This window comes from Symphalangus syndactylus, chromosome 6 (genome assembly GCF_028878055.3).
Source record: "Symphalangus syndactylus isolate Jambi chromosome 6, NHGRI_mSymSyn1-v2.1_pri, whole genome shotgun sequence".
Lineage (NCBI taxonomy): Eukaryota > Metazoa > Chordata > Mammalia > Primates > Hylobatidae > Symphalangus > Symphalangus syndactylus.
In genome coordinates this window covers 23,695,158-23,708,516 of record NC_072428.2, presented here as the reverse complement: position 1 = coordinate 23,708,516, position 13,359 = coordinate 23,695,158, and the positions used below count along the sequence as shown (strand labels likewise).

The window sequence follows — 13,359 nt, the reverse complement described above, 5'->3', positions numbered from 1 at the left end:
AGTTATTGTCTCAAATTTATACTAAAATCACAAACTCCAGAGGATATGAAGTAATAAGTTACAAAGGGTCACAATGTCTGTCATACAATACATAAATTCTGTTCTGTAAAAAAGGATATTGAAGAAGCAATGAGCACTTTAAAGAAAGGATAATATACAGAGGGAAGACAGAAGTAGAGTAATACAATTTCTTCACATTAGAAAAACTTGGAAAAGCGAAGACAAACCGTAGAGCTTTAAATACAACAGTCATTTTATTCTAGTAAAAACTATACCAGAATTTCAGTTACATAATTTCACTACTGAAAGCACTTACTTATCTACATTATTTTAATCTGTTGTCTTTTTCCAACATCTCTTCTGCTTTCCTTTTTTTTGGCTGGTTGTCATTTTCTAAACTTAGTAAATTTTCACTTTTATTTAGTTGATTTGTAATGAGGCTCTGCCAGTCATCATCACCAGAAGTATTTTTAGTCTTGATTGCCTGCAAATGGCTTTGTAGCGGAGTTGATATCAGAGGTTTTGTTTTCACCTAGGAAAGATCAAACTAATTAATTTTACCTTTGAAATTATTATACAAAAGGCCTTAAAGAGTCTGTAAAGCCTCTGCAGTTATGAGTATGTGGTAAAACCACCATCTCTTGGCTGATTTCCACTACCTTAGTAGTTCTGGCACCAGAAAACTATACAATGTGAATATGTAGGCTTATGTAGTAGATCTTCAAAATCTCTAATATATAATGGAAGTAAAGTGTACAAAAACTGCCTTTTACTACTTCATGTTTCCTCCCATGCTTCAGAACACCATTGTTGAAGAAACAGGAAGGAGCAGTGAGATATTTGGAAGTTGGCATGTTTTCAAGACACTGTATTGGGTAATTTTAAAAATAGTGTGTTAAATAACTTTTTCATTTTAAGGTTCTTTTCTGATGTTAAAATACTTACTGGAAATTTAGAAAATAGAGTAAAGTAGAAAGAAACTAAAAATCATTAGTAATCCCTTATCCAGAGAGGCTTGTTGACATTTTGGTATTATTTGCTGCTAGCCTTTTTTTCTATTTTTAGCCTATTCGATCATTCTATAGAATTTTATGTATTTTCCTCTGTGAGCAGTTTCCTAGGTCGTTAAAAACAATTGTCTATGGCTGCACAATACTCCCTTTTATGGATGTTTGATATATCTCCTACTATTGAATGTTTGTTTCCAGTTTATCCCTACCAAAAATTAATTTGAGTTAATTTCATGCAAAACAATCTTTGATGTTTTTGAGAGATTCCCAGATAAAATTTTCTCTTCAAAAGGAATACTGGGCCAGGCACTGTGACTCATACCTGTAATCCCAGCACTTTGGGAAGCTGAGGTGAGTGGATTGCATGAGCTCAGGAGTCGAAAACTAGCCTGAGCAACATGGCAAAACCCCATCTCTACCAAAAATTAGCTGGGCATGGTGGCATGCGACTGTAGTCCCAGCTCCTTGGAAGGCTGAGGTGCAAGGATCATTTGAGCCCAGGAGGTGGAGGTTGCAGTGAGCCAAGATCGTGTCATTGCACTCCAGCCTGGACAACAGAGTGAGACCCTCTCTCAAAAATAAACAATAGATAAAACAAAAGGAATACTGAATTGTTTTCAAAATAACAATTATGGTGGGCTTTTTTTTAAGATAGGGTCTCACCCTGTCACCTAGGCTGGAGTGCAGTGGCACAATCACAGCTCATTGCAGCCTTGACCTCCCTGGATTCAGGTGATCCTCCCACCTTCACCTCCTGAGTACCTCGGACTACAGGCATGTGCCACCACACCCAGATAATTTTTGTATTTTTTGCCATGTTGCCAAGGCTGGTCTCTCTTAACTCTTGGGCTCAAGTGATCCAACCACCTCGGTCTCCCAAAGTTCTAGGATTACAGGAGTGAGCTATACTGTATTGTGTTTTAGTTGAAAAGGATATACACGTGTTTTTAGAAATATGAAACAGGGTAAGAATTACATTAAAATCACCCAAGATCCCAACCACCATTAAAGAGTTTGTGTAAATCTTCTGGTCTCTTTTCTGTATACACTTTTTAAATATTGGGGTCATATTTTTATTGGTTTATATGCTATGTTAAACATTTTTAGCATTTCCTCCTGTTCTGACGTCTGTTAAGAGGATAGCTCCATCATATTCTGTGTTCTGCAATTTATTTCTGGACATTTAAATTGTAAGAAAATGGTCACTGTTAACTAGGCTGCAGTGAATATCATTTGTTCATAAATCTTTGTGAAGATCTTTGGGTACTGCCTTAACATTAAAATCTTTTTCAATTTGACCAGTCAAAGTAGCATGTTAGTAACATTGTCATTTTCAGTGTTAGATTATGTAGTACTAAGTTTATTTTATTTTATTTTTGAGACAGCGTCTTGCACTGTCACCCAGGCTGGAGTGCAGTGGCGCCATCTCGGCTCACTGCAACCTCCACCTCCTAGGTTCAAGCAATTCTTCTGCCTCAGCCTCCTGAGTAGCTGGAATTACAGGTACCCACCACCATGCCCAGCTAATTTTTTGTATTTTTAGTAGAGACAGGGTTTCACTATGTTGTCCAAGCTGGTCTCCAACGCCTGACCTCATGATCCACCTGCCTCAGCCTCCCAAAGTGTTGGGATTACAGGCGTGAGCCACCGTGCCCAACCTAGTAACACTTTTTTTTTTTTTTTTTAATGAACTTAAATGTTTAGAATGGTAAGTTCATGGCTCCCTAAGGAGTGTTCCTTTTGGATTGCTCTCTTTGGCTCCCTCCCTGAAATCCTATAGTCAGCCACTAGTCCCCTCAGAGAGTTTTACCTCTGATCTTTGGGGTGATTCTTTGTTCATATTTGTCTAATTGGCTTTGTTCTTCCAAAAGTGTCTGCACAGGACTGCTAAGAGAACCTAGTAAGTCATTTAATTTTTCTGGGCTTCAGTTTACTGATTAGCTTCTTTTAGTTCCCAGATGCTATTACTGGAAAGAATAACTAGTAATGGATAAAAATGTACATAAATATTTCCTATTTTGCCATCAAAATGCTAGGTTCATTTTGGTGTATTTGGCATCCAAGTACAAATTAACAGTTTCCCAAAATCCTGATTCTTTGACTTTTTTATCTTGATGATGGAAAGGAAGGACACGTTTACTTGCTTTAGTTTCTTTCCCCTTAACTACCCACTTGCTGAGAGGGGTAGGAGCAGGAATTGGCTTTAGAGAAACAAGATACAGTGTAGATTAGCTAATGTTTGCACTTAACAAAACTTGTCCTGTTTAACTTACCTGAGGGTTCTGCAGCCTACTGCAGTAATTAATTTTAGTTCTAGCTGTTGTCAGATAGATATATTGCCTTGTATCTTCGTTCTTTCGCCTCCTATTCTTTTTAGAAATTTATCACCTGTTTCTCTTTCAGCCTGACTTACAAGATCTAATTTTTGGCCTAAAAATTTCCCCTAGCTTGGTACTAGTCCTTTTATTTCTGCCTGTGATTATATTTTAAAATTTAACTTAAATGAATCTAATTCATTGGATATAAAAAAAAAAAGTGGCTTGCTTTGCTTACTCTGGTTTTCCATCCTCATTCCTGGATGTAATCAAGATTGCAGTAGGCTAACAACCTAATGCTGAAAACAAGAATGAAAAACATACCATCTTTTCAAGTTACTTTGGACCCATAGAGAGAAAGTGGATTGGTACTTAATACCTTCCCTGAATTTAACAGAATTGATGTGGACTGTACATAAAATATGTTGAAAAATAAAACTATTTTTTGGCTATAAGTCTTCATAAAATTCATTTGTAACAGAGGTTGATAAACTTTTTCCAAAAAGTGCCAGAGTAAGTATTTTCAGCTTTGTGGGCCAAATGGCCCCTTACAACTGCTCATTTCTCAGTGCCATGCCAAAACAGCCTTTACAATATGCAAAGGAATGGGTGTGCTTGTGGTCTATTAAATTTATAAGGAGATCTACTTTTAAATTTGCCCCACATTACATGATAATTTGCAATCAAGCTTTAAGCTGGGACAATGAAGCTTACCATAGTACTTGGCACATAGTAATAAGCACTTAGAAAATGTCTATTCAGCCAGTGAATTGAGTTTGTCTTATATGCATCAATCTTTCAGAAGAAACATTTTTTCTATTGTGAAAGTTAAGAAGGTATAATATAGCATTTGACTAAGAGCCACAATATCTAGCCTAGGTCCACCACATATTGTGTCTTAATGACCCTGGAAAGTTATTTCACACTTATGTCACTGTTTCATCTGTAAAAAAATTACCTTGTCAATGAAAAAGTTAAAAATTCTATAAAAATAAATTCTTTTTTTTTTTTTTTTTTTTTTTTTTTTGGGACACGGTCTCACTCTGTCACCCAGGCTGGAGTGCAGTGGCACAATCTCGGCTCACTGCAACTTCAGCCTCCCGAGTAGCTGGGACTACATGTGCCTGCCACCACACCCGGACAGTTTTTGTATTTTTAGCAGAGACCTGGTTTCACCATATTGGCCAGGCTGGTCTCAAACTCCTGACCTTGTGATCTGCCTGCCTTGGCCAAAGTGCTGGGATTACAGGCATGAGCCCACCACACCCAGCCAAAAATAAATTCATAAAAGCAACATTAGTTGCAGATAGAGCATTAGGAATTAGACAAAAAGAACTCCCCTATTAGATTAATTATAAAAATGGGCTTTCAAGTGAGACGTGAAATTCCACTGTTTGAAAGTAGAGGGCCTGGCGCAGTAGCTCACGCCTGTAATCCCAGCACTTTGGGAGGCCGAGGCGGGCAGATCACAAGGTCAGGAGATCGAGACCATCCTGGCTAACACGGTGAAACCCCGTCTGTACTAAAAAAATACAAAAAATTAGCCGGGTGTGGTGGCGGGCGCCTGTAGTCCCAGCTACTCTGGAGGCTGAGGCAGGAGAATGGCAGGAACCCGGGAGGCGGAGCTTGCAGTGAGCCAAGATCACGCCACTGCACTCCAGCCTGGGCGACAGAGTGAGACTCCGTCTCAAAAAAAAAAAAAAAAAAAGTAGAACAGCTGTCTTATAAGGGTTAAGGATTCACCCTAATTAGAAATGGATGTTTAGCTTTGATGCCCTCAAGCTTCATGTTTATTTTGATTCTATGACTTATCCAATTGGGCAAAGTTAAAACTTAGATTTTCCAATGCCAGAGTTACTGCCCTTTAGTCACCATATTTTAATGATACACACATACACCAAGTGGAAACTATACTGTTGCTTATGAGCTCAATTAGGAAAGTGTGTAAAGGGTGTATTAGTCCGTTCTCACGCTGCTAATAAAGACATACTGGAGACTGGAAAAAAAATAGGTTTAACGGACTTAAGTTTCACATGACTGGGGAGGCCTCATAATCATGGCGGAAGGCAAAAGGCAATTCTTACATGGTGGCAGCAAAAGAGAGCTTGTGCAGGGAAACTCCGACTTTTAAAGTCATCAGATCTCATGAGACTTTTTCACTATCACAAGAACAGCACAGGAAAGCCCGGCCCCCACAATTCAATTACTTCTCACCAGGTTCCTCCCACAACGTGGGAATTGTGAGACCAACTGTAATTCAAGATGAGATTTGGGTGGGGACACAGCCAAACCATATCATTCTGCCCCGGCCCCTCCCAAATCTCATATCCTCACATTTCAAAACCAATCATGCCTTCTCAACACTCCCCCAAAGTCTTATTTCAGCATTAACTCAAAAGTCCAAAGTCTCATCTGAGACAAGGCAAGTAAGTCCCTTCCACCTATGAGCCAGCAAAATCAAAAGCAAGTCAGTTACTTCCTAGATACAAGGGGGGGTGGGATACAGGCATTGGGTAAACACAGCCGTTCCAAATGGGAGAAATTGGCCAAAACAAAGGGTCTACAGGCCCTGTGAAAGTCCAAAATCCAGCATGGCGGCCAGGTCACGCTAATGCAAGAGGTGGGTTCTTATGGCCTTGGGCAGCTCCGTGCCCCTGTGGCTTTGCAGGGTACAGCCTCCCTCCTGGCCACTTTCACGGGCTGACATTGAGTGTCTGTGGCTTTTCTAGATGCACAGCGCAAGCTGTTGGTGGATCTACCATTATGGGGTCTAGAGGATGGTGGCCCTTTTCTCATAGCTCCACTAGCCAGCACCCCAGTAGGGACTCTATATGGGGGCTCTGACCCCATATTTCTCTTCTACATTGCCCTAGCAGAGGTTCTCCATGAGAGCCCTGCCCCTGCAGCAAACTTCTGCCTGGACATCCAGGCATTTCCATACATCCTTTGAAACCTAGGAAGAGATTCCCAAACCTCAATTCTTGACTTCTGTGTATTTGCAGGTTCAACACCACATGGAAGCTGCCAAGGCTTGGGGCTTGTACCCTCTGAAGCAATGGCCCAAGCTATGACTTGGCTCCTTTTAATCATGAGTGGAGTGGCTGGGATGCAGGGCACCAAGTCCCTAGGCTGCACACAGCACAGGGACCCTGAGCCCAGCCCACAAAACCATTTTTTCCTCATAGGCTTCTGGGCTTGTGATGGAAAGGGCTGCCATGAAGACCTCTGACTTGCCCTGGAGACACTTTCCCCATTGTCTTGGAGATTAACATTCAGCTCCTTATTACTTATGCATATTTCACAGCCAGCTTGAATTTCTCCTCAGAAAATGGGATTTTCTTTTCTATCATATTGTTCAGGCTGCAAATTTTCCAAACTTTTATGCTGTTTCCCTTGTAAAACTGAATGCCTTTAACAGCGCCCAAGTCAACTCTTGAATGCTTTGCTGCTTAGAAATTTCTTCTGCCAGATACCCTAAATCATCTCTCTCAAGTTCAAAGTTCCACAAATCTCTAGGACAGGCGCAAAATGCTACCAATTTCTTTACCAAACATAATGAGTCACCTTTGCTCCAGTTCCAAACAAATTCCTCATTTCCATCTGAGATCACCTCAGACTGGATTTCATCCTCCATATCATTATCAACATTTTGGTCAAAGCCATTCAACAAGGCCGGGCGCGGTGGCTCACGCTTGTAATCCCAGCACTTTGGGAGGCTGAGGCGGGCGGATCACAAGGTCAGGAGATCGAGACCACGGTGAAACCCCGTCTCTACTAAAAATACAAAAAATTAGCCGGGCGTAGTGGCGGGTGCCTGTAGTCCCAGCTACTCGGAGAGGCTGAGGCAGGAGAATGGTGTGAACCCGGGAGGCGGAGCTTGCAGTGAGCCAAGATTGCACCACTGCACTCCAGCCTGGGCGACAGAGCGAGACTCCATCTCAAAAAAAAAAAAAAAAAGCCATTCAAGTCTCTAGGGAGTTCCAAATTTTCCCACATTTTCCTGTCTTCTTCTGAGCCCTCCAAACTGTTCCAACCTCGGCCTGTTACCCAGTTCCAAAGTTGCTTCCACATTTTCGGGTATCTTTTCAACAACACTCCGCTCCTGGTACCAATTTACTGTATTAGTTTGTTTTCATGCTGCTGATAAAGACATACCTGAGACTGGGAAGAAAAATAGGTTTAATGGATTTACAGTTCCATATGGCTGGGGAGCCTCATAATCATGGTGGAAGGCAAAAGGCAATTTTTTTTTTTTTTTTTTTGAGATGGAGTCTCGCTCTGTCGCCCAGGCTGGAGTGCAGTGGCATGATCTCGGCTCACTGCAAGCTCCACCTCCTGGGTTCATGCCATTCTCCTGCCTCAACCTTCCGAGTAGCTGGGACTACAGGTGCCTGCCACCACGCCCAGCTAATTTTTTTTTTTTTTTTTTTTTTTTTTGTATTTTTAGTAGAGACAGGGTTTCACCTCAGCCTCTGAAAGTGCTGGGATTACAGGCATGAGCTACCGTGCCCAGCCGGCAAAAGGCAGTTCTTACATGGCAGCAGCAAGAGAGAAGAGAGCTTGTGCAGGGAAACTCCCATTTTTAAAACCATCAGATCTCCTGGGATTTATTCACTATCATGAGAACAGCAAAGGAAAGACCCGCCCCCATGATTCAATTACCTCCCACTGGGTCCCTCCCATGACACGTGAGAACTGTGGGAGTGACAATTCAAAATGAGATTTGGGTGGGGACAAAACCAAACCATATCAAGGATAGTTCCTGATTTTTGTCTCAACTCTCCCAGAAGAGTTATACTATCTCACTTGAGGTTTCTCCTATTTAGAAAGGAAAATAAAATACTTTGTTAAAAGCTGTTATTTGTTAAGGATGTGTTAGTACTATAATATTCATTTTGTATATGCTAAAGAGAAAGTTGTTTAATAGTTTGAACACTACAACCTTTTTCTTGCTAAAGTTCTACACACTATGATATAAAACTTACATATTTAAGCAGCTAACCTTCCTGCTATAGTTAGTTGCTTTCCTTACGACAAATAGACTCCTAGAAGCCATATAATTTCTACAAATACTTTAATACATATATCCATACAGTATCACATGGATACTTGATCCTTTCACACGTGTTATAATTGAAATAGTTTTAAATTCTTTCCATCTCAGTTTCCAAAAATAATGTAAGTTAACTTAAGGATTATTAAAAACAATTGGACTTGATTAGCTTACTTTTAGACATAATCTTTTATTAACACAAAATTTTAAATGCTCAAATACCACTATTTCCAAATTTAGATGAGTAAAAAATAGAAGTACATATCCGATGCCTCACACTCTCCTTCCCCAAACAGGCTGGATTGTATCTATTTGATTTATACACTGTGACTTTTTCCTGCTGTTTTCTATCAACCTTAATTGTGAAAAATGGTGCCATGTTGCCCTCTTGATATTATTTTGGAGATCAGTTAGGTCTTAAAGCATCCAGATGCATACAGTTCTACACATATCTGTAGAATTAGCTCACTAAGGTCTGCTCGGCAATATTTTTAATTGACTTACATGTTCTGTGGGAAAAGAGGAATCATAAAAAGTCTTTGCAATTGCATTCTTCTCTTCACTGGGTTCTCCCTTGGGATCTGGATGGATACTCCAGTTATTCAAAGTGTCAGCAACTCTGTTAATGCTGGCAGTATCTGATTGATAAAGAGGAAATGGCAGCAACTGAATTTTTCTCTAGGTACTCATTTTAGTGACTGAACTTGTTTCTGATCCTATGCTTTTGTATTTAAAAAGCAACAAATTTCTATTTTAATGTTGAATATTTTGCAGTTTTCCTAGACTTTGCTCTTAAATTAGGCATTTCATTTCTGAAAACAAACAAGATTTTATTATTGCTACTTTCTAAAACCTGATTACTATAATTCCACATTAAAAGCAGTGAAAGAAATGGTATAAATACCGTCTAAAACAAAATAACTGATAAAATGTTATCATTATTCCTCTGGTTACTGTATTTCCTACACACGTAAGCATTTGTATAGTGAACATTTTACCAATTCAGATTAATGGAAAAAGTCAGAACCAACTACATGCCAGATTTATAAACTATTTAAAGAAATTGGCCACAGTGAGAAGTCCAACAAAGGGCTGTTTAGAAGGGGTCACATTGGGCTTTAATAAATTGATAGAAATGAGTTAGAGAAGTATGTAAATTATGAAGGTTAAAAGATACTGATGGCATATTTAAGAGTATTTTACAAGTTGAATTTCTACAGAATTTTAGATATCACCCTTTGTATCTTATATATCACTGAAATTTAATTTACAAGAAAGGACTTCAAAAAAAATGGTAGATTTTTAGACCAGCACTTAAAGCAGTACCTAATTAAAAGTTAATGGAATCTTAAGTAATATATTTTGTGACCTTGAAAAATTGCAGTTTGGGAAATGAGGTTATACAGTATTTTGGTTATTTGATTTTTGCCTACATTATTTCCCATTGGTACAAGTAAACAAGATATATTTTTGTTTTTAATCACCAAATAGTCTCTTTAAATTTTTCTCAATTTCATTTTTAAAAGAAGACTGTTAAATCTGAGGGCCATACAAAAGCTTTCCTTGGAATCTGCATCTTTTTAAGGTGTCTAAGTGTACCATGTAAACCCACAAAGTTCCCTTAAAATATAAGAATGCCTTTAACAACCTTAGCAACTTTTGACTATGAGATTGCTATTAAAAGAAAACATGCTGTCCTGAAAATAAAAACAATAAAAAAACCATTTTCCTCATGATCATACTTCTTAAACTACTGCTTTTTATTTTCAATTTACATTTATACAGCACCAATTCATGATACTCTAGTATGTTTTTATTTTTAAACCCTGAAAAATTTTCAGGCTGGGTGTGGTGGCTCCCAGCAATTTGGGAGGCTGAGGCAGGAGGATCACTTGAGCCCGGAAGTTCAACACCAGCCTCGGCAACAAAGTGAGACCTGTCTCTGCAAAAAAATTTTAAAAATTAGCTGGGTGCAGTGACATGTCTGTACTCCCAGTTGCTCAGGAGGCTGACGTGGGAGGATTCCTTCAGCCTGGGAGGTTAAAGTTGCAGTGAGCTATGATCACACCACTGCACTCCAGGCTGGGTGACAGAGCAAGACTCTATCTCAAAAAAAATAAATAAATAAAACAAAAAAAAACAAAAACATAGACAGCCATGTACTTAATACCCATCAATATTAAGTCATATGTATTTCATCCATTTACCTCCTCCCCTACTTTTATCTGGAGTATTTTAAAATAAAACTTGGACATTATGCCATTTCATATGGCAGTTTTTAAGAACAGAACAATCTCTCTATTCTCTTTAACATCTGAATGCATTAATATATGTTAAGGGATTCAATTTAAAGTGTTTTCAACTGACAAATACTTGTCATAGGAAATATATTAATGTTATGCCTCATTATTACTTATAAAACAGAAGGAAGAGCCAGATTTCTGGTGTGGGTGAAGGGACAGATAGAAAAATTAAGGAAAGGGAGAGAAAATTGGGCAAAGACAGACAACATAGGAGAGAAACTAAAATGTTCTGAGGGAAGGAAGTTTTTAAGGATGAATGATGAGCATATAGAAAGAAGAGCAATAAATATGCACACTTGGCAGAAGGCTTAACTACTTCACTGCATTTGCTCTAAAAGTTAAAAAACAAAAGAATATTAAGTAGTTGTTCCTAATTTAAAATAATGACCCACATCTGTTGTTTTTGCTATTCCTTAATTAAGACAAACTTTTAAAACAAAATTTACGAAATATGACTGTACACATTTATCAAGAATAAGTAGAAAAATATTTTAAGAATTAAAACATTACTTTGTTTTCTTACCTGGTCCAATATCCTTTCCAACATCATCCACACCAATATTTTTACAAAGAGCCATTGAAATGATCTTTTTGTTTTCTGATGGATCTAGTGGTCTCTCCTTCAGCAACAAAGAAATGCTAGGGGTTGAACTGCTCGCTGTTTGACTTTCAATGTGATTTACTTTTGACCAAGGACTGGGGTCTGAAAAATTCATGTATACTGGAGTTTTCTCAGTTTTTTTATCTGAAGTTGAAAGATCAAAGGTTGACCTTCCGCTTCTGTTTACTAAATCTCCAGATGGCTTTATGTGAAATGAATGTGATTCCTCCAGCTGTCCTTCACTGAACATTTTTCCTGAAACGATGTCATTTAATGATTCTGTTTTCTCTGTATTATTTAACAATGTATGCTGTCTTTCATTAATGCTCACAAAAAGGAAGAGGTCATTTTTTGTGGCTTCAGTTACCTGATTCTCATCAATCTGATTCTTTTTATTGGAAAACTCTATTTCTGTGCAAGTTTTCATGTGAACAGCAGTTTTAACATCTTTGGCTTGTGAAGCATGACTATTTTCATTGTTAAGATGAAGATGAGAAACGTTCACATTAGTGTTTTCTAAGTATCCCAAACAGTTATTAAATTGACTGTTTTGCATATCACTCATATTTTTCCACATAGTTTTTCCCTCAGGGCTTGAGTTGGGTTTCACCAACATAGGCATACTATGAACATTTTTATCTGAGTTCTTCAGAAGTACTTTTGAATTAGTACTAAAAGCAGCATATGAAACGTGGTGGTCGATTACTATATCACAGGGAACAGTTAGTTCAGGTTTCTCTGAAGTATCATTACAGACTTGCAGAAAATCTGAAGTTTCTTTAGAAAGTAATATGCTGCACTCACTTTTTTTAGTTAACAGTTGTATTTGTTTTATTTTACATTGTTTATCATCTAACATAACATTACTTGAATTCTGTAAACTATATTTCTGACATGGAACAGGATTTTTTTTTATATCTAGAGATGAGTCCAAATCTGCTTTGGTTTGGTCACTATTTGTAATTTCCTTCTCTAGAGCATGTTCTTGAGTCCCTGGAAGCAATCTGAATTGTTTGAATGGCTCATTTTCAGAAACATCTTTATTATTATTGTGATATGTATTGTGTGCTGTCTCATTTAAAATACTGTTAAGTGATGTTTTGTTATTTTCAACCTTTAGGTTTACATCTGTATGGTGAACATCTAATCCTCTGGTTCTTTCTAGATGTATTTTTTCTGTTTCTATCGCTGTATCTAACACTACAAAATGATTATTTGGTGATTTAAATTCTGTACCTCCATTGTCTTTTTCCAAGCATATCTTGTCTTTTATTTCTGTAGTAACTGATTTTCTGTTGTCCATAGTATTCGAGGTTTGTCCTTGACTAATTACTTCTTTATCTAAGGAGAGGGTTTTGCTTAAGGAGATTTCACTTTGATTTTCATCCTGAGAAACAACAGTATCAATTTCATTCTTGAAGCTTTTTTCAAAAAGCTGTAAATCTGTCATGATGGGAACACAGTAAAATTTTATATTATACGCTAACGGCTGATTTCATAAAACATATTTATCACCTATTTTTATAAAAACATTTAACCTTAAATATTTTATGGGTCAATAATTATACAAACTTAATGACATTAATATTACCTAAATACTGGGTTCTCTTTATTATATCAAGTATATCTTTAGCATGCTAAATATTTGGCTTTACCCATATTAAACTTTAATTTCATAATAGCAAAGTATTTTTGGTTTTGTAAACGGAAAGTAAGTTGAGGTATTAAAAAATGTTTTTCTAGTCTATTTGCTTCATTTAGGACATTTAGTACAATTTCACATAAATACATAGCTGATAAAAATTAATTTATCCTAACAGGTTATGCTCTAATTTCTATTACTACCTAGGTCCAGCAGTATCTAGAAATTGCTAGCTGGCTTCTTCAGGACTGACAATCATCACTTTTATTCATTACCCAGTGAATGTTTTTAAATTCTTGAATAGTTTTGGACAAGTATATAGCATATCTACTTAATCAAGACATTAATTTTATTCATCTATATTCTAACAAAGATTTCAACTTTTTAGTATAGTTAACCTAGAATATAAATTTCAGGTTTTTGAAGGACTTTTTA

General features: G+C 37.5%; 1 protein-coding gene across 2 annotated transcripts in view; it reads right to left on the bottom strand.

Annotated features, from left to right (window-relative positions):
• Positions 1-84: 84 nt before the first annotated feature.
• The window catches only part of CCDC73 (coiled-coil domain containing 73), a 183,270-nt gene continuing 169,995 nt past the window's right edge, over positions 85-13,359 (bottom strand). The window contains exons 15-17 of one of the 2 annotated variants that reach the window (XM_055282000.2): positions 11,205-12,725; positions 8,883-9,016; positions 85-532 (exon numbers count right to left, since the gene is read on the bottom strand). In XM_055282000.2, the coding sequence (XP_055137975.1) occupies positions 326-532; positions 8,883-9,016; positions 11,205-12,725 (1,862 nt within the window). In that variant the 3' untranslated portion in view covers positions 85-325. Of the gene's footprint in view, positions 533-8,882; positions 9,017-11,156; positions 12,726-13,359 lie in introns of those variants that run through there. The other variant, XM_055282001.2, reaches the window with a different exon arrangement.